This window comes from Ammospiza nelsoni, chromosome 21 (genome assembly GCF_027579445.1).
Source record: "Ammospiza nelsoni isolate bAmmNel1 chromosome 21, bAmmNel1.pri, whole genome shotgun sequence".
Taxonomy (NCBI): domain Eukaryota; kingdom Metazoa; phylum Chordata; class Aves; order Passeriformes; family Passerellidae; genus Ammospiza; species Ammospiza nelsoni.
This window is the reverse complement of record NC_080653.1, coordinates 7202895-7227053: the sequence shown is the minus strand read 5'-3', so window position 1 is coordinate 7227053 and position 24159 is coordinate 7202895. Positions and strand designations below refer to the sequence as shown.

At 56.5% G+C, this 24159-nt stretch overlaps 1 protein-coding gene across 1 annotated transcript in view; it reads left to right on the top strand.

Moving 5' to 3' along the window:
* The first annotated feature begins 604 nt into the window (after positions 1 to 604).
* RTN4RL1 (reticulon 4 receptor like 1) overlaps positions 605 to 24159 on the top strand; it is a 29358-nt gene continuing 5803 nt past the window's right edge. The window contains exon 1 of the mRNA XM_059486999.1: positions 605 to 776. Within this exon, the coding sequence (XP_059342982.1) occupies positions 764 to 776 (13 nt within the window). The 5' untranslated portion in view covers positions 605 to 763. The remainder of the gene's footprint in view (positions 777 to 24159) is intronic.

The following is a 24159-nucleotide window of genomic DNA, read 5'->3' as shown; positions in this document are numbered from 1 at the left end:
GAGCGGCAGGGACGGTGCTGGGCAGGCGGGACAGCGGGGACAGCCGCGATCACGGCAGGCGCGGGGCGGCGCGGCGGAGCCTCGCTGCGATAACGGGGCACGGTGCGGAGGGCGACGGCAGAGGGGACAACGGTGTGCCGGGGGTGACAGCCGGTCCCGGGGACACCGCAGAGCTGGGGGGGGGCGGCGCTGGGCCGTTCCCCCGGCGGGGCGGAGGGAGGGCGGCGGCGCGGGGAACGGGAGCAGCGGCACTTTCACGAACTGTCCACGGGAGGCGGGAGAGGCGGCGGCGGCGGCGGAAGGGGGGGCCCGGGGGGGGCTCGCCCAGCCCAGCCCAGCCCAGCCCGGCCCGGCCCAGCCCTGCCCGCCCCGTCGCTGCCCCGCCCCGCCCTGCCCAGCCCTGCCCGCCGCTGCAGGCAGCGCGGCACCGGCACCGGGCACCCCTTTATAGGCTCTGCCCGAGGGGGTGGGGGGCGGCGGCGGCCCCAGCCCCGAGGGGGCGGCTCCCCCCTAAAAGCCGGCGGCGGGACGCGCGGCGGGCAGAGGCGCGGCCGGCGCTCCCGGTGCTCCGGGGCCGCCGCTCCCCGGTGCCGCTGCGGCTCGGCCCGCCATGCCCCCGCGGGGGCCGCTCGCCCGGGCTCCGGCTCCTCGTTCCCGGTACAGCAGCAGCCGCCGCCGCCGCTACCGCTCGCCGCCGCCGCGCCCGAGGCTCTGAGCGCCGCCGCCGCCGCCGCCGGGAGACCGCGCCCGCCCCGGCTCCAAGATGCTCCGCCAAGGTGAGCAGCGCACCGGGAGGGCAGCGGGCGCCGCGGGCACCGGGGGCAGCGGGGCCGGCCCCGAAGTTTGTCTCCCCGCCGAAGTTGGGGCCGCGCCGCCGGGCGCCCCCCGCCGCCACCGCGTTACCGGCGCCGCCACCGAGGCTCGGGCACCCCCCGGGGAGCGGCACCGGCGGGAGCGCAGCGCGGCGGGGAGGCGGGAGACCGGGAGGAGCGACGGGAGGCAGGGCGGGCGCCGGGTCCCGCAGGACCGGGGACGCGGCGGGTCCCGCGGGCGCCGGGCTACAGCGGGTCCCGGAGGCAGCGGGCATGCGGCGGGAGCGGGGGGGGTCGGTGCTCGTTCCTCAAAGCGAGGGAACGGCAAACGGGGCTCGCCGGGGAGCGCGGGGGGCTCGGAGGGGAAGTTGGGGCTCGCCGTCCCGTTCGGCCCCCCCCGAGGAGAATCGCTCCGCTGTGACATCACGCGATTTCCATGGCAACCGCCTGGGACATCATCGGGGAGCGTTGTGACATCACGGCCGGGGGAGCCGCCGGCCCTCCCGGGGGGTCCGGGACGGTGGGGAGGGGGGGGCAGCACCCCCGGTCCCGCCGCACCGGGGCCGCTGCCGGGAGATGCTGGGGACAGCGGTGACATGGGGGGGGACCCGGCTGGACCCCCAGCGCTGTCCCGTGCCCCGGGGAGGGGGCGGCAACACAGCCCCAGGCCCAGCCCTCGCCAGCGGCAGCACATGCCCCTCTCTGCGACGAGGCTCGGGCAGAGGGGAAGGCACCAATACTCTGCGTGCAGCCCCTGGCATTGGGGTGCAGACCCCCGGGCAGGGCAGAGGCCCCTGTGCCACCCCCGAGTGGCTTTTCCCGCTGGGGGAAATGTCACCTTGCGGCGGCGTGGCCTCGCACTCGGGTGCTCCTTCCTCCGGCTCAGCTTTGTTCGGTGTGTTAACCCAGCCCGGCTGATGAGTTGAGAACAATCCCCAAGCCTTTGGAGCTGTCCTGCTTTCCAGCCTCGATTCCCAGCCCTGCTGGAGGAAAAGCTTCATCCAGGCTGGGAAATGGGGAGCCTGAGGTGGAGGCAGGCAGCGAGGCTGCCGACAGGGCTGCATCCCACCAGGGGTAGCCTGTTAAGGTCAAGATCTACAGCTTTCATTTGTGGAGCTAGAAAAACAAAATGCAAATTGAAGAGCCTGTGGGCTAAAGCAAAACCTATTCTTAAAGTTTTTTGTCTTGTTAAGCAAGGAAATAGAGTGCCAAATAGGCTTTGTTAAGTGGCAGTCTAATTAATAATTTAAAATCTTGTAGCTGTCTTTCATTAGAATTTATCTGTACATCAACCACAAAATCAGTCAAACACACTCATTTATAAGTTAATACCGTTCCTGAATAATTCAACAGGCAGTTAGAGGAGGCCTCCATCCTACCACAGGTTCTCCCCTCCCTGCCTCACCGTGGCCAGGTGTCCCTGGGCAGGGCATCCCTGTCCCCGGCATTTTCCCCAAGCAGGGTGTGGAGGGGACATCCAACACGTGAAGCAAGGGGACAAGGGGACAGCTGCTGCTGGGGCACTGGGGTTGGGCCAAACCCCTCTGTGGGGCTCTGGGGTGGCTCATTTTGTCAAGGATGGTGGCAGCGCGGGCTGATGGTGGCACTGCCACCACCTTCTATGTCCCACTGCCAGGGACCAGGCTTGAGGCTGGGCCATGGCAGGGCTTGAGGCAGCAGGAGCTGTGCATGGTTGTCACCTCCAAGGGAGGCAGCAGGAGCTGTGCATGGTTGATACCTCCAAGGGGACAGCTTCACAGGCCAGTGCCACACGGTGTGCAGCAGGATGGTGGCAGCATGGCCGGGCGAGTGCTGCCGTTCCTGAGGGCATTTTGGGCCTCTTGCACCCCGTGAGCTTCATCTGTGCAGTCACTGGTGGGGTTCAGGGTGGGTTCTGAGCGGTGGGATGTCACTGGTGTGTGGCAGTGGGTGACAGTGTGGGTGCAGCCCCATCCTGGGTGAGGGTGTCACAGCCTTGGCCGCAGGCGGCCGCAGGCAGGAGCGCAACGCTGGCGATGCAGGAGAAGGAGATTTCCAGGTCAAGGATGACACCAAGGTCACGGGCAGCCACATCCCTGTCCCTTCCATCGCTCATGCCATCAGTGGAGTGTCCAGCCTCCGTCCCTGCCTGCCAGGGCAGCAGCCAGTGGGCAGGGTGCAGGCGCAGGCTGGACTGCGGTTCTTGCGCCAGGGATCCAAGAGCCCAGAAACCTTTCTGCTTATAAAAGTTTAATTTCATAAAGAGCTGATAGGAAGCCACAAGCTCTCTGTGCCCGCTGAAGCAAGGGAGGGAGTCAGGATGTGGCCCAGGCTGTCCCTGTGGTGGTGCTGGGGGGAGCAAGGAGAGCGCAGCCTGCCTGGACCTGGAGTCAAATTCAGGATGTGAAGGAGCCGTGGCTGCTCAGTGACCTGCACTGGTGGAGCCTGGCAGGGTCAGAGCCATGGCCATGCTTGGCTGGATGTTATTCCCCCTTTTTGCCTAAAATGCCACACCCAGTGCCCTGCAGTCCCATCTGGGTGCTGGAAGCTGTGTGTGACACTCCAGGTGGCCTCGAAGTGCTGCCCTAAAAACATCAGTGAACCTGCTGGGGAGATGTGAAAAGATGCATTTTCCAGTGTGATTTCACACCCATCTTCCCCTGGAGCACCTGGCAGTGCTGGAGCCAGTGGCACAGGCCAGCAGCAGGGGCAGGGGGGCTCCATGGTGTGCAGCATGAGGCCATGAGTGGGAGGTCATTGCCTTGGGGCCGGGCAGGAGCTTGGGCTGCTGGAAACTGCTGATGGGATTTGACAGCAAGAGCCAAAATCTTGTTTGAAGGCAAAAACCAGGCAGGGGAGTGTGGGAGCCTGGAGGGACGTGGTGGTGGTGGCCAGGTGTGACCAGGGCTGTCTCCCACTGGGGTGTCCCCTGCTCCTGGCAAGGGAGTGTAGAGGCAAAGCCCCCCTCGCAGAGAGTGACCCAGGACACGGCCACCTCAGCCCCACATCACCTGTCCCACACTGGGGCACCCCTGGGTGACACTGCCACTCACCCCCACCCCAGGGAGCTGCTCCAGTCTCCCCCAAACAGCCCAAAAACTCGGGCTTTGTTTGCCAAGTGCAATTCCAGGGTTCAGCCGCGATCAATAGAGCCTTGGGTTATTAAGAGCAGATTATGTTTGCAGAGCACTTTGGTGGAGCAGCAGCAGCTCGGGCACCCACACCCCAGCAGTGGTGGATGCTGTTTGGTTCCCAGAAGGTTGGGATGGGTGAGGTGCTGCCCTCATTCAGAACCCACCAGAGGAGGCTGAAATCTGATTTAGGAGCAGCTGCAACAAGTGGGAGGCTGCAGGGAGAGCCGGGAGCAAGGGGGATCCTGGTGGGAGTCAGTGAGGAGGAGCAGGGTGCAGGGCACGGCCTCAGTGGCACCGCTGGGATACAGGAGCATCCCTGTCCTCCCCTGCGAGGCTGCTCTTCCCCTGCTATTTTGGGTGAGGCTGCTCGAGCCCAAGGTGGGAAGAGCTGGCTCAGCCTCAGGATCCTGTGCCAGCAGCAAGGCCGGTGCTGTCCTCGCTCCCGATGTCAACACCACGTCCCATCTCCCGAACGGAGGAAGCGCCAATCCCACCGATCCCCCCGTGCCATCCCTGCGGAGCAGCATCTCCATGGAAACCCACAGCCCGGCAATCAGAGGGGGGACACTTTTAGGAGCATTATTTTTACTGATGACAAATGGTGAAGGCTCGCTGCTGACAGAGGAGATGAGCCCATTCCTGGGCATCGCCTGCTTTCCCCAGGGCCGGTTTTGGTTTTTCTCCTGCTTTCCCTGCCGGGGGCAGGTGCTGACGGGGTGTTAAGTGCGGGCATGGCGAGCGGCAGATGCAGGACGGGGAGATGCGGGGGGCAATCTTCTTTGCACAGATTAGGATTTGGGGGTTATTAAGCGGAAAAAGCTCCATTTGGTGTAGAAAGCTCCTTTTCCTTTTGAACAGCATATGTGCCCGCTGGCTGCTTGCTTCCCGGCGGTGCTGGCACAGCGGCTCGGAGCCGGCACGGCAGCTTGGAGCCCGCCCAGCTTTGGTGAGCAGCTTTTAGCGATGCTCCTGCCTGGGCCGGCAGAGCCGTGACCGCTCTGCTGGCTCACAGTGCCAAAAGCGGCCGGGGGGGTTTGGCCCTGGAGAGGTGATGGCACAGCAGGTCCGTGTAGATCCAGCACATCCCAGCAGATCCTGTATGTGGAGAGGGAGCGGTGCTGGAATCAGAGGGTGTCAGAGGCGCTCCACGTGCTCCCGAAGTCCCGACATCGCCATCCTCACCCTGGGAGGATGCAGCCGCTGTTTACTGGGAGGGAATTTGGCTGCTGCTGCTCTGGCAGGGCTGCTCTCCTCTCGGAGCAGCCCTGCAAGCGGAGGGGAGGTGCCAGCGGCTCCGCCAGCCCCGTGTGCCGCACTTGGGAACCGCTCTCTATTTTTTTATTTTTTTTTTTCTCCAGCTGCATTTGCACCAGCGTTTGCATCGCTTTGCTCGGGGAAACCCCATCCCGGTGAGCGCGGGGCCCCCACGGTGCCACCCGAGGGGCGCACAGCCCGTCCTTGGGCACGGGGAATGTCACCCGAGAATGTCACCGGGCTGCTTTCGGCCCGAGGTGACCTGGGTGAGGGTCTTGTCCATGAGACCTTCACCCAGCCGGGCATCCATGTGCGTTTGGTGCGTGCTAGCACCGGGCACATCCCTCCTGATCCCCGCCGGGGGTAAAGCAGAGGGGCACAAACGCTGCCGGATGCATCCGCTCCTGCATCCCTGAGCATCCCTCCTTCCCTCCCCGCTGCCTGCAAATCCGGCATCCCATCGGGTGCTGGACCCAGGCACCCTGCGGGAGGCACCCCCGAGCCAGCAGAGGGGCTTGGGATGATCCCCCCTCGGCAGGGATGTGCCGGGGTGTTTGTGCTAACAAGCCCCGGCGTATTATAATTTCAATGGAATTTAAAAAACAAAATAGTCCTCAGACAAACGACTCTGCAGTGCCTCTGCCAGGGCCTAAGATCTGCTGCTATCTATTTTTTAATAATTGAGGGTAATAAATATGTATTTCTTTCTCCTTTCTCTCCGTACGCCGCAGCTTGTCAGCTCCCTGCGTGTCTCCTCTGATCAGACCCCATCTTTGCCGAGCAGGAAAGGAAAAGAAAGGGGGAAAAAAAAAAAAAAAAAGAAAGAAAGAGAGGGGAGAGAGGGAAAAAAAAAAAAAAAAAAAAAGATTCTTTAAGCAAAAAGGATTAAAGCCTTGAAAGTAGGTCTGCCCGAGCTCCTCGGCTCTTCCTGCTCCCTGCCAGCCGCAGACAGGCCCAGGGACAAGAGGAGCATCCCCAGGTGGTGCAATCCGTGCCCGCGGGGTGGTTTTGGGTGCAGGGCAAATCCCCCGGGGCACGGGGCTGTGGCTGGGCAGAGCTGCTGCTCTGGGTAACTTGGCACAGCGCTGCTCAGAGCCAGCAGATATTCCCCGGCTCGTTATTCCCCCTGGTTTTCAGATGGAGATGTTGGCTCCGAGACGCGGAGGGGGTTTGGCAGTGGGGCTGAGCCCGGGCCGGGCTCCGGGACCCCCCCGGCCTCCTCGGGATGCTGGGGCGGAGGAGGCGCTGGTGTGAAGGAGGAGGCGGCTATTTATAGCTTCGCTCGGCTTTTGTTCCTTTTCCAGTAGAGCTCCTCTCGAAATAGAAACAGTGCCGACTGCGCGGCCGCTCCCGGGGCCCAGCCTGGGTGCGGGGGGCTCCTCCCGGCCCGGGCTGGGGGGATACCCCGAGCTATGAGACGATTTTTGCCTTGGGTATCCCCCCCATCCTGCGTCCCTCGAGATGCTGGTGTGGGATGGCGAGTGGGACCTGCCCCACTGCTCCTCATGCCGTGTGCTGGTGATGATCCTGACCCTGAAGGGGATGAATGGCTCTGAGGGGAGCATCTCTGCAGGGTGACAGCGCTGGGCGTCCCTTGGGAGAGCAGGTGAATCCCTCGGGAACGCCCTGGTGCGCTCTGTCCCCGTTTTCCAGCTCAGTTGTTTCCTCTGCTTTTCCCTCCCGGCATCCAACAGCACCCCCTTGCTCCCCCCAGCCCCCCCTCCCCACTCCATCTCTGATCAATATAAGCTGGGAAAAACAAAACAAAACAAAGTAAATATTTAATACGATCCAGGGAGCCACAGCGAGCGCTCCCCCCGTCTGTCTCCTGCAGCAGCCGCTCGCAGCAGCTCCCCGGCCCTAATGAGCCTGAGTGCAACAGGGATCGATGGCAGAGGCAACCTCTGCACAGGGGTCAGCTCTGCCACATCCCCCGTGCTGCTCCGGGGCTCAGGCTTGGCCCCCTGCACCCCCCAGGGCTGCCCATCCTCCCCATCCTCTTCCTCACGCCCCGCTTTCCCTCTCCTGCGTTCCCTTTGTCATTCCCAGTGGTGGGAGGGATGGTTCTGCTGCTCCATCACAGCCACACGGGACGTGAGGTGTGGCAGGCATCTGCTGTGGGCTGGGGGCTTCCTTGGGGTGTGGGATGGGGTCTGTGTAGGGCTGGATCCCACATGGGATGAGTGTGTCTCACCCCACACTCGGGGAGCAGATCCCTTCTGGATGGAGGTGGGAGCCTTTGGGAAGGCTTTGCCCATTGCTGACCTTGGAAACACACAGGAGAGGAGGATTTGGGGCTTGAGACAGAGCCCAAGAGGCTTTTACAAGGAGCTGACCTGGGGGCTGCAGCCCCCTCTGCCAAGTACCTTTGGAGCTGGAGCTGGCTTTTTAATCAGTGTTTGTGGTGGGATGAGGTCTTTCCCCCTCCTCCTCATCTTCTCACCCCCTGAGCTGCATCCCCTGCCGCCCTCCAGAGACCCCCATGTGCTGACAGAGTTTGGGAAGTGCAGGTAACTGGCAGGCTGCTCCTGGCAATGCCAGTGCAGGACATGCTTCATTGCCCTCTAGCTCTGCATGTTTTCTGAGTTTGGATGGTCCCTGTCACTCCAACACCAGTGGAGCTGCCAGATTCCCTGTCACCCTGACCCAGCTGCCCTGCACTGCATGGTCCCTGTTATGCCAAGGAGAGGGACCAAGCTCTGCCCCCAGCCAGGCATTCCCAAGCTGGACCTTTGCATCCCCATCCTGCCCTGGTGTCCCAGCAGGATGCAGAGGTGGCACACAGGAGGCAGAACCCAGGAGGGGCTCCAGGCTCTGCTCCTCTGCCACCACAAGGCTTTGCAAATTGCTTTTCCACAGAAAGCTCAGTCGTCCTTGGTAACACCTGGGATGAACCCAGAGCTGAATTCCATCCCTGGGATGTGATGAGAGGAATGCCCACGCTGCCTGCTGCCCCTCATCCAGCACTGCAAACCCTCAGCCAGGCCGTGCCTGGGTATGGGAACTGCATTTACAGCTGGAACACAACCCCCAGCGTGCATCTCCTGGGAATGTGCATCTCCTGCACCCCAGGTGATGCTGCTGAGCCTCCTCCTGCAGCCCAGGGTGTCCCTCTGAGCAGGCTGCAGAGGTGCCAGGGCAGGGCAGGTGCAGCAGTGGCAGCAGCAGCCGGGACAGCGGCGCAGGTCCTGCGTCACAGATGCAGCTTGTGGCAAAGTGCCGAGGAAGTTTTGCAGCGGCATTAGAAAATGTTGACATGTTTTTTGAAACAATTTCAGATCTGATATCTGCGCCAGATTGAGTTTGTAACCAGCTTTATTGTTTAAGCCTGCTGGGATTTCATCAAAGGCGTCTGCTGTTTACCCAGAACCATTTCATTGGAGAAAACAGCAAACAGACCTGCATTTCTATCTGATTTCACTTTTTCCTTTTCCTCCTGAATTTAAGTGCTTGTGAAAAGCATGGCTGATAAGGCAGAGCGGTGTGGATAAATCCCGAGGACTGGCGGTGGATGCTCCACCAGCTGCTCCAGCTTTATTAATAGACTGAAGGCAGTTGCTGGACCAGCTGCTGGGTGCCAGCCTGGAGCCAGGCACCCGCCTTGGGGGCAGCTGGATGTCCCCAGATGGTTTTGGGATCTCCATCCCGGCAGGCTGAGCCGAGTCATGACTCCTCAGGATGCCCAAGGCTGGGAAGAGGATCCACGCAGAGCTGTTTCAGTGCTTTCAGTGTGAATTCAGATTTAAACTGTGAGGAGCCAATGGCTGTCCCTCCCCAGGGAGTGACCCCAGCAGGCAATGTGCTCTGTCACTCCCTGACGAGCTGGGCCAAGGCAGTGCAGCCTCAGGAAGCAGAGGAGGATGAAGGAGAAACCAAAGGAGAAAGGGGCTTGGTGTAAACTGCATCAACCCTTCCCTCACATCCCTGGGGAATCCTGTGGCTGGCTGTGTCTTTTGCCCATTGCTGACCTTGGAAACACACAGGAGAGGAGGATTTGGGGCTTGAGACAGAGCCCAAGAGGCTTTTACAAGGAGCTGACCTGCAGGCTGCAGCCCCCTGGTCACCATCACCAGCATTGCATTCTCCAGGCATCTCCCTCACTTGGGGATGGCCTTGGTGGCTGTTCCCACTTTTCCTGGCTTTTGGGACAGAGGCACAACAGGCTGGGGTTGGTGGAGTACATCCCACTGCCTTTCCTGGAGTCCCTTTGGCATCTCCAGCTGTCCCAGGTGCCAGTGACACTCCCTGTACCAGTGGCACCTTGCTGGCACTCCCAGGGCTTGTCCTGCCCATCCATCACACCTGCACAGTGACAATGTAATTTTTATCTCCACTTGTTTATTTCTCAGACAGAACTACTTGTAAATTCTGAGAAGAATATATATCCCTGCACATGACAGACCCAGCACATGGCGATTAATCTGCCCTCTTAAGACCTGAATACAAAAGTGTCCCAATGTCACTCCTAGATGGGGTGTCAAGCCCTGGGGCAGCACTTTGGGGATGTGCAGGGACCTGGTGGCAGAACGTGCCCATGTCCTGGTGACGCTTCCCAAATACTTATTGCACCTTCTACCAGCTCCAGCGGTCCCTGACTGATATTCCAGCTCTCCAGACTCAGGCTCCAGCTCTTCTTTTTTGGAAGGTTTATGCAAATAGACCTTCTTCTTTTTTTTTTTTTTTTTTTTTTTTTTTTTTTTTAATTCCTCCGCTGCTGCTCTGCTGTGCCCCAGATAGCAGAAGTGCTGAGGACAGGTGTTTGCGTCAGGTCCTGCGGCACCCGAGTCCCGCCCGGCCGAGGGGAGGAGGCACCGAGGGGATGCCCCGAGGGGGAAAAGGGGCAGGGAGCAGCGGGCAGAGGGCAAGGATGGAGGGGGGAATCTCCTTTAATGGCTGCACTGCCTAGTGAGGATGGGCATTGATGGCAGTGCAGGTTTATCCGAGCCAAGGATGGAGAGGGGAATCTCCTTTAATGACTGCGCTAGTGAGGATGGGCATTGATGCCAGTGCGGGTTTATCCAAGCCCCAAGCGTGGCTCTGTCCCCAGGATAGGCTTTGGGGTGTCAATTTGGGCTCTGCAGCATCCCCCAGCCCCAGTGGCAACACCCTCTGTGTGTGACAAAGCCTCTTATTTACAACGTCCTGCTCGGGAGCATCTGGGAAGCGAAGCGCGTCATTTCCAGGGAGAGCAAAAAATGCTGCATATTTCAGTGTCTTTTGAATTTTTTAGGTTTCCCTGAACTGTGCTAATGGGTTGGTGGTGGCGGGGGGGAGGTGAGGGCCCAGCCCAGCTCCCGGCCTGCCTTGCTGCCGCTCCGCCGTGCGCGGCCATCACTGCATTGCTGCTCTTAAAATATTCAGAGCTGTTGGCCACAATTTCACAGCGGGTCAAAGCACGCCGAGCCAGCAAGAAGGAGGGAAAGTGTGACAACGAGATTAACCCCGGCCCAGCAGGCCCCGGCCGTGCTCGGCAGGCTGAGCACGATGTGCTGCAGCCACCTCGTCCCAGGGGACCGGCAGAGAGCCCAGAGGGGCCACAACACCCAAAACCCCTCTGGCTGCCCAGTCTTGGTGGCATCACCTCTGCCGAGTGGTGAAGGGACATGGAGAGCATCCAGAGTCTTGCAGGGAGCACTGAGCTCCTTCTCCCTCCTTCTCCAAGTTTTGGCGATGCAGTGGGATGAAGAGCTGAGGATCCCCCCCAATTCTTGGGGACATTTTTGAGAGCCCTCAGTGCTTTTCACCCCAAGATGTTGTGGTTCCCAGGCCTTGCACAACCATCAGTTGGAGCAGCAGATTTACAATGCAAAAGAGCAGCTGCTTGAGCCCTGTTTGCTGACAGGGATTTAGTAATCCTGTCATCAGCCCGCAGTTTGCTCTCGGAGTCCCTGGCTGTGCCTGCCAGGGAGAAAACTTCTGAGGCTGGGGGAAAGAGGTGGAGCAAAGCACATGGTCTGTGCCCACCGTGCAAGGGGGATAGTGGGTGGTGTCTGTGATTCTGTGTGGAGCCTGGGGTGGATGAGGGATGCTGCCAAAGGGAGAAGGTGTGTGCCAGGCTCGGTCCTGGGAGCCACATGTTGTTCAGAAGCTGGAGACCCCCAGGTACTGCCTCTTGCACACCCTTGGGATGGCATATCCTGCGTGGCCAGGTTGTCTGAGGCTTGCTCTTGTGTCTCCTGCACTTTTGCTTGCGTTCTTGGTGGCGTGCTACCAGCAGCACGGATGGCCGCGCACGCAGGCGTGGTGTCACCTGCAGCAAGTGCTGCAGCTGATGGATGCTCTCCTGGGCTTTTGAGGCCACTGTGGCTGATTTATCAGGGTATTACAGTCATGCCACAGGTCTCCATGGACAAGAGGTGTTGTTGGGTTGGGTGTTGTGGCAAGGATTGGCAGTGCTGTGACCATCCTGCTGTCCCAGGCAGCCACCTCCAGCCCAAAGGAAACCAGCGCTGTGTGACACCTCTGTCACTGCCTCATTCCCAAAATCACACTTGCCAAGGGTGCAGGGGTGTGTTGGTGTCTCTGCCAGGCTTGTGGCTGGAGCAGCAGTGCCCTCCCTGAGCCAGCCCCGTGGTCACCCTCCTGCACCCTGTGCTGGTGGCTGGCCAAGCTCTTCTCCCTAATTCTCCTTCATCCCTGTTAATGTACCACCAGATGTTCTCATTATCCAGTTAAACATATAATCCTCCCCCGAATCCCACTAAGCTCCTGGCCTCCCCGATACCTCATGGCAGCGCTGCGTTCCACAGGTTAATTATGCATTTTTAATTAATCACCAAGCAGAGAGTGACCCATGAATAAGGGATATGAAGATCCTTCAACTGGGAATAGTTGGCAGATTGTCCCCAGGCGGGGCCATGCTGGTGTCATGGTCTCCTTGAATAGCAAGAGTAGCTCTAAAAATCCCTGGTTTGTGGATCTGACATGACTGGAGGTTGTGACAGAGCTGTGCCTGTGTGGATGGGACCCTTCCTGTGCTTTGTGTCCTCCTCCAAGTGGGGAGGAACCACATCCCCACCAGAGCTGTCTGTGTCCCACCTGGAAGTGATGGAGCAGGCGCAGGCAGGAGGAGGAGTGAGGCAGGGAGGGGGAAAAAAAATCACATGTTGTTTTAAAAAGGCATTTTTGAGTGAATGCTGAATAGGGTTTGGGAAAATTGCCTTAAAGGCCTGTTCTCTGCAGGGACGGAGCTTTTCATGGAGCAGGAGTATTCTGAAACTTAATTGCACATTTGCACGGGCTAGTGTTTTTATTTCTCTCAGGTCTCCGAGGTGGTCTTTGAAGATTGCTGTCTCTCTGTAATGGTTTTCTTTATCTCAAACAAATTCCGCACACCTGCGAGGTGGAGCTGCTTGAAAGAAATTATGTCGGAATTGGCTCTCGATTTAATAAATCTGCAAATGGAGCTGGGATGCAGGGAGGCGAGGCGGTTGGCGGGGCTGGCTGCGCCTCCTCCCTGCTCCCCGGCCCTCCTCTCCCTTCCCTTCTCCACCAGCCTGCTCTCAGCCTCCCCGTGGGCCAGGAGGAGTGTGGGGCTGAGCAAAGCGAGCCCAGATCCTGCCTCTTCCCCCTGCCAGCAGGAAAAAATGGACCCCACTAATGCCCACCTGGCTGCATCCCCCAGGAATGTGCGACCCTGGCGCGATCCCATCTGTGCTTCCAAAACTGCCATTAGGATCCCTAGATGTAAAGATTGAGATGATGGAGATGATACTACCCAAGGGATATTCCCAAGCAATGTCCTCAGGACCCTCCTTCATGGAAGTTTGGTGCTGTTATCATCCTGGCCTCAGTTTGGAGCTGTGGTTTGCCCCAGCAGCTCCTCCTGCAGCCGCCCATCGCACGCTGCCACCATTTCTCATTCTCCAGGAATCAGTTCTGCCTCTCCCCGGCTCACCAGGGGATGTTCAGCCAGCTCTCCATTTTGGAAGCAGCTGAAAGCACTGGGGAGAAGCCTGAGGCAGGGCTGTGTGCTGCAGCAGCCGGGGCAGCCCTGGCTGTCAGGCGCAGAGGGATGGGCGGCCACGGGAGTACACAGACAGGTTAATGGCAGCCGTGCATGCTGCACAATTGGATTTCACCTCCCCGCTTCTCAAAGCATCAGCAGCTCTCCCCTGCTCACAAATCCGCCCGTCCCCCTCCTCGTGGGATGAGCTGTGACCCGTGGGGAGCTCACCAAGGGCCACCCCAAACCCTGCCTGCCCTTGCTGGGCTCCCCAGGCTGCCCACAGAGGCCGTGCCACCTCCTGTGCTGCTCAGGCTGCAGGTGAACAAGGCGCCGGGAGGTTTTATTGCATTGCTGGGTTTTGTTCCACCCTGTTATTGGCCACGATTGGATTTGCTGCCGCGGAGGCAGAGCCGGCGCAGCCGGAGCTCCCTCACTGCTCTGCTGGGACCGTGACCTTGTCTGGGTGCCTCCCTGAGCCCTCCTTGGGCTGGGGAATTGGGAGCTGGGCGTTCCTGTGCCTCCCACTGAGCATCCCTGCGTGGTCCCGCTCCCCCGCCTCAGCCAAACCCTCGCTCTGCTCCACTTTTGAGCGTTGACCTTGGAAATGCTTTCAGGGAAAGCATCTGCCTTCCCAGCTCTCTGCTCTCTTTCCTACCTGATTGTGTCCCTCTGTCCTCATCTCCCTGAGCAGCCGCTGAGGTTTCAGTGCCTCAGCACAGTGCCTGAAGCCCTGTGCAAAGCATTCCCAAGTTTTAGTCACACTCGCTGGTTCATGGTGTCAGCTGGGAAACAGCATCTCACCTTCCTCCTGCCCTGCTCTTGCACTTACGTAAAAAACACCTCAGTTTTCCTGAAAATGTAGTTTCTTGGCTCGTTTTCTCTTTGCACAGAAAGCTGTGTGGCGGCAGAGCTGGCAACATCCCACATTTCAGTGCAGGTGGCCTTGGATCAGAGCAATACTGTGTGGTGGCACCAGCACAGGACCAGACCCCAGCCCTTAACAGTGACACAGAGCCACTCCTGGTGCATTGGTAAATGCACCTGTGAGGGGTCAGTGGGCAGAGCCACCCGGGGAAGCTGTGGAAGCCTCATTCTCCCTGTGTTGACAGCGAGATCTCTTCTCCCCCACCAGCTGCACCATCGCTGTGCCCTGTGATTGAATTAGGGGGCTGTACCCACCCCCCTCCCCTGCCAGCCCCGTCCCCGCCGCGCCGGGCTCAGGCTGAACTCGAGAGCCGTAATTGAATAAGGCTCAGGCAGACAGTGCTCCCATAGCCCTCGGGATCTCTCGCCTCTTCCCTGCCCAGCCGAGCGCTGATTGATGCTCCCAGGTGGTGCCTGGGATTCTGCCTGGGATTTGTGGCCTTTTCCCAGAGCAGGAAGCTTGTGGGGTGAGCTGGGAGCAGGATTGGGGTCAGGCAGGCTGGGGTGAGCGTGGTGCTCATGCTTCACTAGGCTGACCCTATCTAAAGAGAGATGGGGGACAGAGGCACCCCATTCCTGCCAGCAGCTGCTGCTCTCAGGCTACCTGGGCACAAGGAGTTAAGAGCTGCAATTAGTGAAGTGCTGACGGTGGGAAGGTGGGGTGGAAGCAAGCGGCACTAAATGAATCCTGAAAGGTTATTCCAATAAGCAGCAGCAGAGTTTCCAGCTGCGCTCCCTTCCCTGGGAGCCAGGGGACGAGGGAAGGGATCCAGGATCAGAGACACCAGGTGGGATGGAGGGATGTTGCTGGAGGATGCTCAGGTGGCAGCAATGCCTGCTGGAGTGGAAAATACAGCAGGGGAGTTAAAGCAGGAGGGGGAGAGGCCACCACATCCCAGAGATGCTCACCCAGGGGTGTGGTGGGTGAGTCCTGCCCGTCCTGTGCCCACAGTGGCTTTTCCACCTTGTCCAAACCCTGTCAGAGGGTGCACAGAGAGGTTTGGGAGTGGTGTGAGCCACATTGCTGGGGCAGGGAATCCTTGGGGTGTGCAGAGAGGTCTGTGAGCCTCAGGAGGGGCTGCAGGGAGGAGCAGCCCGGGGAAAGGCGTTGTTGTTCTTCCAGCTGAGCACACAGGAGCCAGCAGTGGCCTCTCCCTGCCAGACGAGGCTGTTCCAGCTCTCTGCTGGTGCAACACCACCAGCTATTATTAGACTCCAATTTTCTGTAGGTAGCTCTGAACTCCCCAGTGCCTCCAGCAGCCCGGCAGATGCCAGGATCTGCTGGCACTGCTGGGGACAATGGTCCCTGGTGAGCTCAGTGGCACTGAGGGGTGGCAGAGCCCCCCAGCACAGGTACATGGAGAGCTGAGCACCACAGCCTGGTCTGGAGCTGCAGAGCAAAAGGCAATGAGTTGTCTAATGAGAGGTTTGGCCGATGAGGAGGGCACAGAACCCCTGGAAAAACTCCTTGAGTCAGTGGGAGTTGACAGAGATGCTGCCCCAACAGAGATGTGGTGTACAGGGCCCTGCACCTCCAAGCACATCTGGATTTCACAGCATCACTCCAAAATGGAGCCACAGCATCCCCATCACTGGCATCCTTGGCAGGAGGCACATGGGAGCACAAAAGGGTTGTGGCACACCCTTTTGTGTGTGCCACAACCATGCCAGAGGAGGGCTGGGGCTGGGCTGACACGGCATCTCCTTGCTCCCACCCTCTGCCAGCCTGGTTTCCAAGCAGGAGTGTTTAAATGCCTTTTATGTTGTGACTCAAATGATGAAAGGCCCGAAAATGGGACTAACAAAGGCGAGTTGTACTTCAGAATAAAAAAACCCATGAAAGCAGCAGATGCTGTCATAGGAATAAATTGTATCAACAGCGATCAGATGGGAAGTGAAAAGTCAGAATGGAGTTGTTCTGTCTTTCACGCTTCCAGGGAAAATTTATGGGTCCATGAATTTACCCAGAATCAGGTAGGATGAAAGACTTCGTCTGACAAGGCATTTCAAAGGATCTGGGAACCTCCAGAGATGTGGCCACTTGGACAGGGAAGTGGGGCCCCTCAGTTTTAATGAGCATTTCAGTTGCCTTCCTTTATCCTTCTGCCAAGATCTTATTTTTGTTTTTTCTTTTCCCTTAAAACCGCTGATTTCCACTCCTTGCGATTTGTTTTAACTTTGCAAAACGTGCATTCGAGCCACACAAACACGAGGAGGAGGAGGGCAGAACATCCCCATCACTCCATCCAGCCCAACCTGTTGCTTCTCACCATACCAAACCAAACATCTGTGGCCAGCCCAGATGTTTTGGCACCACCAACATTCAGCATCTTCCCGGCCCTGCAATGATTTCCCATCTCCCCTTTCCACAGTGACAGGATCCTACACAGGCTGTAATTAATAGAAATTAGTCTGCCAGGACCTTGCAGCCCCATCCCATAATTACTTGGCCTTGCTGTGTTGGAGGCACAGGCTCGGCGGCGGGCTCGAGAGCCGCCGCTGATGGGAGCACATCCCGTTATCAAGCTATTTTTATTAAGCTTTTAATGCAGGCATTTGCGTGGTGCTGGGGGATGTGCAGCATCTCCACAAAGTCCACTCCCAGAGGGATGTTCAGGGGGATATTTTGGGATGGAATACCGGCACTGGAGCTAGACAAAGCAGGACATTAGCAGAGCGCCGTGTCCTGACTGCGTTCGTCGCTTGCGCATTAATTCCCAGCACCCAACTGCTCCAAACATTCAGTTTGCAGGGGGTGAAAAAGACTTGCTGCTCAGTGCTCAGGTCCCCCACATCCCCACACACCCCAAGAGCTGTGTGGGAGAGCGACAATGCCCAATATCCAACTGGGCACATGGCATTTCCTCGCGGCTCATTAAGCCATCCTGGCCGGCCGGAGGAGCGGCGCAGCTCAGCTCTTCACACTGCTCTGCTTTTATCGCTGCCTTTTTCATGAGCTGGTAAAAAGTTCAGTGCAAAGCACAGGAGAGGTCTCTGAAAGGCAGCCGTGCTCATGACCCAGCATGCTGGCTCCAGTGGGGATGGGGTTTTGCTGGAATCTGCAGGGATTTTCACTTGGAGGGCTCGTGGCATCGCCCTGAGAGGAGGCCAAGGGCACAGGGGAAGGTGCTGCTGCCCTTTTTGGGTGTGGGAGAGAGGCCTGAGGCTGTGGGCTGGGCTTCAAATGACGCCAACACTTCTTTTTTGGTTGGGGGGGAAGAAAATGTGACAGAGCCGGCGGCTTTGATGCCTGCCCGTCCGTCTCCTTCCCCCCTGCTGCAGGCAGAATGATGTGCTGCTGAATGAGGGAGAAGGTACACGACAGGCTCCAATTTGCCCTCTACCCCACCAAACACAAGGACATCCAGTAAATCTCAAATGCAGAAAGGCTGAAAAGGGATGATGAAACGGAGCCCATGTGGCACGGCGCAGAATCGGCCTGTGGATCTCGGTGGCACAGGACACTGCTGGGGTCGGGACCTCAGCAGGATCACAAGTTTATAGGACTAATCTCCTCCCTATTAGCCATGCCTGCATGAAGCTATCTTTGCCTCCGTGTTGGGTTGCTGTCCACTCCCAGCTCCAGCCAGGTAAAGATCCATCCAGCACATCCCTGCTTTTCCAGAGCCTCCAGTTTTTCCATCTCCTGTGGATGTGCGCTGGATGGGGCAGCCAAGCGTGCACTGAGAGCCCAGGCAGCTGTCACTTTGCTCTTCCATCTCATATTTGCTCAGTTTTGGCTGCATTTCTGATCCTAAAGAAACCCTCCTGTAGCTCCTGGCCAGCTGCTGGCAGGGAAAGGGGCTGGTGAATCTGCTTTCCCTGCACATGAGCTTGTTCAGCGTTTGATACCGATCTGGCTGGTGCTCAGCTGGGGTGGGTTTTGTCATTTCATCTGCAATTGTTTTGCTGTGAAGCACCTCGAAGGGCTCACTCCCCGGCTGTTTGTTACAAAGGACACCGTTCTTATTACCGCTGTGAATGAACTGCTTTGCATTTCTGTGAATGGGAAGAAAAACTTGTCACCTCGGGACAAAAAGGGAGTGGAAGTATCTGATGATCCCCTGAGACGCCTCAGACAATCCACTAAGCTCAAGTCATCCTCCTGTATTTCTTTCCTCGGGGGCAATTGGAATTATTAGTCCCTTCTCAAGGACCTCGAGATCTCCCTGTCCTTTGCCAAATTCCATCCCGGCTTCACTGCAGGATGCTGGCAAGTCCTGCCAGCGCCCTGTCCTGTGCTGGGGACCAGCCTGGTGCCTGCAGGGAGTCGGGACAGCAGTGCCAGGAGCTGGTGAAATCCTTATCCATGCCTGGAATCCTGCTCAGGGTGTTCCCCGGTCCATGCTGTTCTCTCCTGGAGCATCCTGGTGTGCACTGACACCTCCAGCCTCAGCAGGACCCAGGGATTTGACTCATCCATGCCCAGGGAGATGTGCCTTTCCCTCCAGCATTCCTGCACTCCTAAAAGGCCCCAGTGGCTTTGGAGATGCACAGTGGGGTGAGACACAGGAGCACAATAAACCCTGCAGCAGACCCGGGAAAAGAGGATGGTCTGTCTCCCCTGATGCCCAGGGACAGGACACATGGAAATGGTTGCACCAAGGGAGGATTAGACTGGAATTAGGAAGCATTTCTTCACTGAGAGGGTGATCAGACCCTGGAACACCCTGGAACAGGTTTCCTGGAGAGGTGGCTGGTGCCCCAAGCCTGTCAGTGCTCCAGAGGCATTTAGACAGTGCCCTTAATAACAAGCTTTAGCTTTTGGGCAGACGGAGCAGATGATAATTGTAGTCCCTTCCAAGAGAAATATTCCATCCCATCCCATCCCATCCCATCCCATCCCATCCCATCCCATCCCATCCCATCCCATCCCATCCCATCTCAATCATCCCATCCCATCCTACCCCCTCCCATCCCAATGATCCCATTCCAAGGATCTGTCCCCAGCTGCAGCAAGCAGCAGCCCAGCTTCTGATTTAAACTCTTTTCTCCCAAATCTGAGCTACGGGGGTTATTCCCTGTGCCTGCAGCCGCAGGACCAGCAGCATCCCACTGCAGTGTTCCACCAAGGGCATCCCTGCCACGGAAGGTGTGCTCAGAGCTGGGGTTAAGCAGAGCAGATTATACTGGGAAAACACACTCTACGCTCCCTCTGCTTCTGCCTGTGTTAGTCCTGAAAGAAGCATTTAAATTAAACAAGTTTCTATAGCCAAGTTTCAATCCCACAGCCACTTCCACCATTGACCTCCTTTTTCCCCCTTTTTCTTCAGCTTGAGAGCAGGAGGAGGAGATGCAGACAGAGAGGAGTGCTAATTAAACAGGGAGTTCCACATTAGGGTACAAATCCTCTGGACTAGCACAAACCCTGCCAATTTCTGCATTTATTTATTATTTTTTCAGTACAATTGTAATTTCCAATGGTGCCTCCAGCACCAGGAGAGAGTTCAGGGGCTGCTCTTGGAGAGGATTAGCACGCTGGAAGCATTATTACTTTCCTTCACTGTGAATTCAGGAGTGATTCCCTGACGGCTGCACTCTATATAGAAGTGAATCGGTGCTAATTTGTTTTTGAGGATCACACATCCACCAACATGTGAAAGACAATCCTGCTTCTCGATGTATATTTTGAGCCAGTGCTACAGCAAACAACAGAAAATAAGCAAGCAGAGCAAGCCAGACCTCCCTCGCCCGGAAAGCCAGGGCTGGAAAAGAGCGGACTTCCATTAATTTTTGTCTGTCTGAGTTGGTTCTGCATATTTCCAGAATTAGTTTGGGGTTTTGGCCCTGCTGCTCGTGGCAATAGAGAGCAGGGCTTTGGGCAGCTCTCACATGGAAAGCCTCAGGGACGCCGTGTTGGACGGGATGTCAGAGAGACTGAGCCTAAAAGGCTCCTCGTTTTTTCCTGTTCAATCATCCTCGAGTTTAACTGCAAGAGAGGAATAAATGAGCTAATTGAATCTGTAGCTATGGAGGGCACCTGGCAGGGGAGCAGCAGCCCCACCACCCATGGCTCCTCTCTCTCTGTTTGTGTGATTCAGAGGGACGTGGTCTGTGGGGAGATATCAGAGCCGGCTGAAATGGAAGACAAAGCTATTGTTTCAAACAGAGTTATTGATTTTTACATTATTACACTATGAAATTTATGGTCTGGTTTCAAACTGCAATAGGAGTTAATGACCACCATCCAGAAACTTCCAGGTGACCTTGGCCTTGACTTTGGTGGGGGAAGGTGAGCAGCTCCAGTTACCAGGTCAGCAAATGTAAATTGAAGTTGCAGCACCCTAAAGGACTGGATTTTGGGGTGCTGCTGGCTCTGGGTCTCTGCCCTGAGCTTGAGCTCACAGCAAACCCCAATCTGGTTGACAGCCGTGATGGAGTGGGGAGTGGGGAAATTGGACCTTGGGAATTGGACCTTCTCAGCTCCAAACAAAAGTTGTTCCTGCTGTTAAGCCACGTTTTGCCCCCATCCAGGAACACCATGACGTCCCCAGAGCTCCTGAGCACGGTTCTCCATCCTCAGCTGACCTCCCCAGCACAGCTGGGCTGTCTCCTTTAGTCACAGCTGGAGAAATGCAAACCAAGGGGCTCAGGGATGGCTGAGGAGCACCCAGGGAGAGGAGAAACCCTGTGAGAGGGGAGAGCAAAGGGCAGTGCCCAGAGCAAGCAGCTGCCTGCAAAGGCCACTGCCCATTCCTGGTTCCAGCTCTCCCATCTCAGTCACAGGATTTGCCCTCAGAGTGATAAGAGGATGTTTGTACCAGTTAACACACAATATACTGGTGGCACAGAAGGGTTTGCAAAGGCACTCCCCAGTCTACAGCCTTTTCCTGGCTTTTCTGTGAAAGGTACCTCCTGATGCATCTTTTGGCACCAGGCTCTTCCCAAAGCTTTCCTTTAGCACTATTCCTTCCAAATTTCCTTGTATGCTTCTTCCTATGGGAACTGTGTTTCCAACTTGCCAGCCAAGGAAGGCAATTTCCAGCTGCTGGAGAAGGTTTTTTTCCCTTGTAGTGCCATCTCCCTGGAACATCCCTGATGCTGCACCCCGAGCTAAAGTCGTGTGAAGCCAGTAGCCTCCAAGCTCATCTTCTGCCTCGGAGGTCATAATTGCCATTAAATCACAGCTTGCCTAACCAAATTATGCAAAACCGAAATTATCTCCAATGATTTTTATGTTGCTGAAATGTTCCAGAACTGCCGGGGTGATGACTGGGGGATTGGGAGCAGCTGTCACTCCATCAGAAACCATAACTCCAAACAGCTGGGATCTGTCAGTTATTTATGACACCGGTCGCAAAAAAAAAAAAAAAAAAAAAAAAAAAAAAAAAAAAAAAAAAAAAAAAAAAAAAAAAAGAAGGTGGATGGGTGGCTGCCACTCTCTGGCTGAAAAGCAGCTCGTGCAGAAAGCAGAGCCTCGTGTGCCGGTGCTGGGAGCTGCAGCTGATGTTTGGGGAGCAATCCCAGTGAGGATGCTCCTGCTGCAGGGCCGTGGGGCAGCACCTGAGGGGCTTTGCACAGAGGCTGAAAGGGAGCTGCTGCTCGCTGGGGAATTTAGGCTTTGTGACAGGCAGCATGGGCATGTTTATTTTATCCTCTGTGTTGCAAAGAAAAAAAAAAAAAAAAGAATAATAAGAGGAAATAAACCCTGCAGCTGCTAAGCAGGGTCTGACACTGCTTTGTCGAACCGTCCCAGATCCTGAGTTTGGCTCTTGGCTCGTGCCCAGTTGCTTTTGCTACTCTGTCCTTGCCTTTCATCGTCCTTCACTTAGCTGATGAAATTGTGAGCGTTTGAGGCTGCTTTTTCTCCCTAAACAACAGTTTCTCTCTATGTGAACATCCAATTCTGAGGTCGTTCCCAAGTTTCAAAGTGTGCTTTCCCCCCGGGGGTTGCAGTCATGTCTTTGTGCACCAGCTTGTTAGGGGTGGATTTTGAAAAATCCTTTGATAGATGCAGGGTGGGAACAGGAGAGGAAAATCTCTCTGTAGAGCTCAGTGAGGTGCTGGTGTTAGAGCAGGTGTGAGTTTGGCCTCAAAAGAGGGTGAGTGATGAGGAAGCTTCTCCCTTTTTGATAATCCCGCCTGTGAGCAGATGCTTTGTCCCCACTTGTAGCGCACTCTGGTTAAGTATTATTATTTATATTATGTAGTAGCTATACATAGTGTTTTATGGCAGCAAAGATACATAAATCAGCCACCAGAAGACGAGGGCTTTGCTCTAAAGAGCTTATAAATCTAACAGCTTGAGCAGCCCTGGTAATGGACACAGTAAGCAGGCAGTCAAGTTGCATGTAGACATGAGCTAAGATGGGTCTCCCAAAGCAGATGGTGGGTTTAGGAGAGATTTGGAAGAGAAGCAACCTGCTCCATCCTCGAGAGCGGATTCTCCTGCTGGAGAATTAGGCAGGCTCTGACCCACATAAGCTTGTCCGGGTGGAGAGGTGAAAATATCCATCAGGGAGAAGCAGCCCACCAAGAGGGGGTGCTGGGGTTTGTGCCAGGGCTGCCTTTTGGGGTCGTCCTGCAGGACAAGATTCCCACCATCCTTGTCCTAAGTGATGTCTTGGCCTCGAGTCTGAGCCTCCTAATGAAAGTAAGTGGCATCGTGTTCTAAAGAAACCGAGTCCCTGCCTGGCTCAGAGGTACAGCAAAATGTTCTAAACCTTAAAAAGCAAGAAAACTGCCGGGGCAGGTACACCTGGCTCTCTGGAGCAAGTGGCACTGCAGAGTCAAGAGTCCCTGCCGTGGTGGCAGAGAAGTGCTGCAACCCTTCAAACCATGTGTCTTTGATCCTGGGTATCAAACCAGGGTTTTTTTGTTGTTTTTTTTTTTTTTTTTTTTTTTTTTTTCCAAATTTCTTCCTGTGCTGGCACCGGCCTGGGAGGAACCTGGTCTGGGCTGGAGAGAGATGTGCAGTGTCTGGCTGCTCATGCTGGCTCCGGGTGTCTGCATTCTTCTGGCTGCCTTCAGCTCCTGCACAAATTGAGGCTTCACGCTAAATGCATTACACTGTATAACAATTAATCCCGTGCTACATATAGAAAGTCCTTACTCATCAATAATGCATGTGGGAGGAGTGATTTTCACTCTCAGTAATAAGGCTAAGACAATGGAAACAAGCAGGTAATGGAGAACATTTATAAAGATGTTAATCTAATAATGAGTCTAATGCTGTTAAAAGTAAGACTGCAAACTGGACGCATCCAAAGATAAATTATTTCAAGCATTCATTAACTGATGCCTAATTAATGCCCAATTAGAGGGATGTTACATGGGAAATGGTTTGGACAGTCAGACGAATTCATTCCAATCACTGAAACCTCAGTCAGAGGCAGGAGGCAGCAGAAGGACTCGGCGAGCAGAGGCCGGGGTGACGCAGCACGTCAGTGGGAGAGAGGCAGGACATAAACACCCCTTTGCTGGTTTTATCCGTGTCAGCAGGGATTTGGGTTTACTCACTTCACCAGCAGGTTCCTGGAGGATTTTTCTGTGCTGCTTTTGAAGCTCTCCCTCCCCGGCGAGCTCCGACATGGGCTGGTGACCCTCCGTGTGCCTCACAACCTTTACAAGATGAAGTTGAAAGGGCTGAGTCAGGAATAACATGTTAGACAGGGTCAAACTCTCAGGAGAGCTGGGCTGGGGCCTCTCAGGGGGCTCCCATGGTGTTTTCCAGTCTGGGAAGCCCAGTGAGACCCAAGAGCTCCTGGCTGCCATGCCTCAGTGGGGTTTGGCTGCTGGATATCCCAGTGCTGGTGTTACAGCCTCAGGAGCTTCATGGCTTCATAACCTCTTTGCTTTTTGGGGATGTCATTCCCAGATCTGAACTGGGAGCAGTCCCAGAGCATGCCAGGAGCAGCTTTTCACAGCACTAAGCAGGCAGCAGGTTTTACAGGCTTGGAAGGGATGAGACCACAGGCCTTGTGTGCATCCACTGGGGGTTCCAGACCTTCATGGAATTACTTTGGGTTGGAAGGGACCTCAAAGAACGTCTAGGGCAGAGATACCTTCCCCTAGGACCAAGCTGCTCCATACAACCTGGCCTTGGACACATTCAGGGATGGGGCAGCCACAGTTTTTCTGGGCAGCCTGTGCCAGGGGCTCACCACCC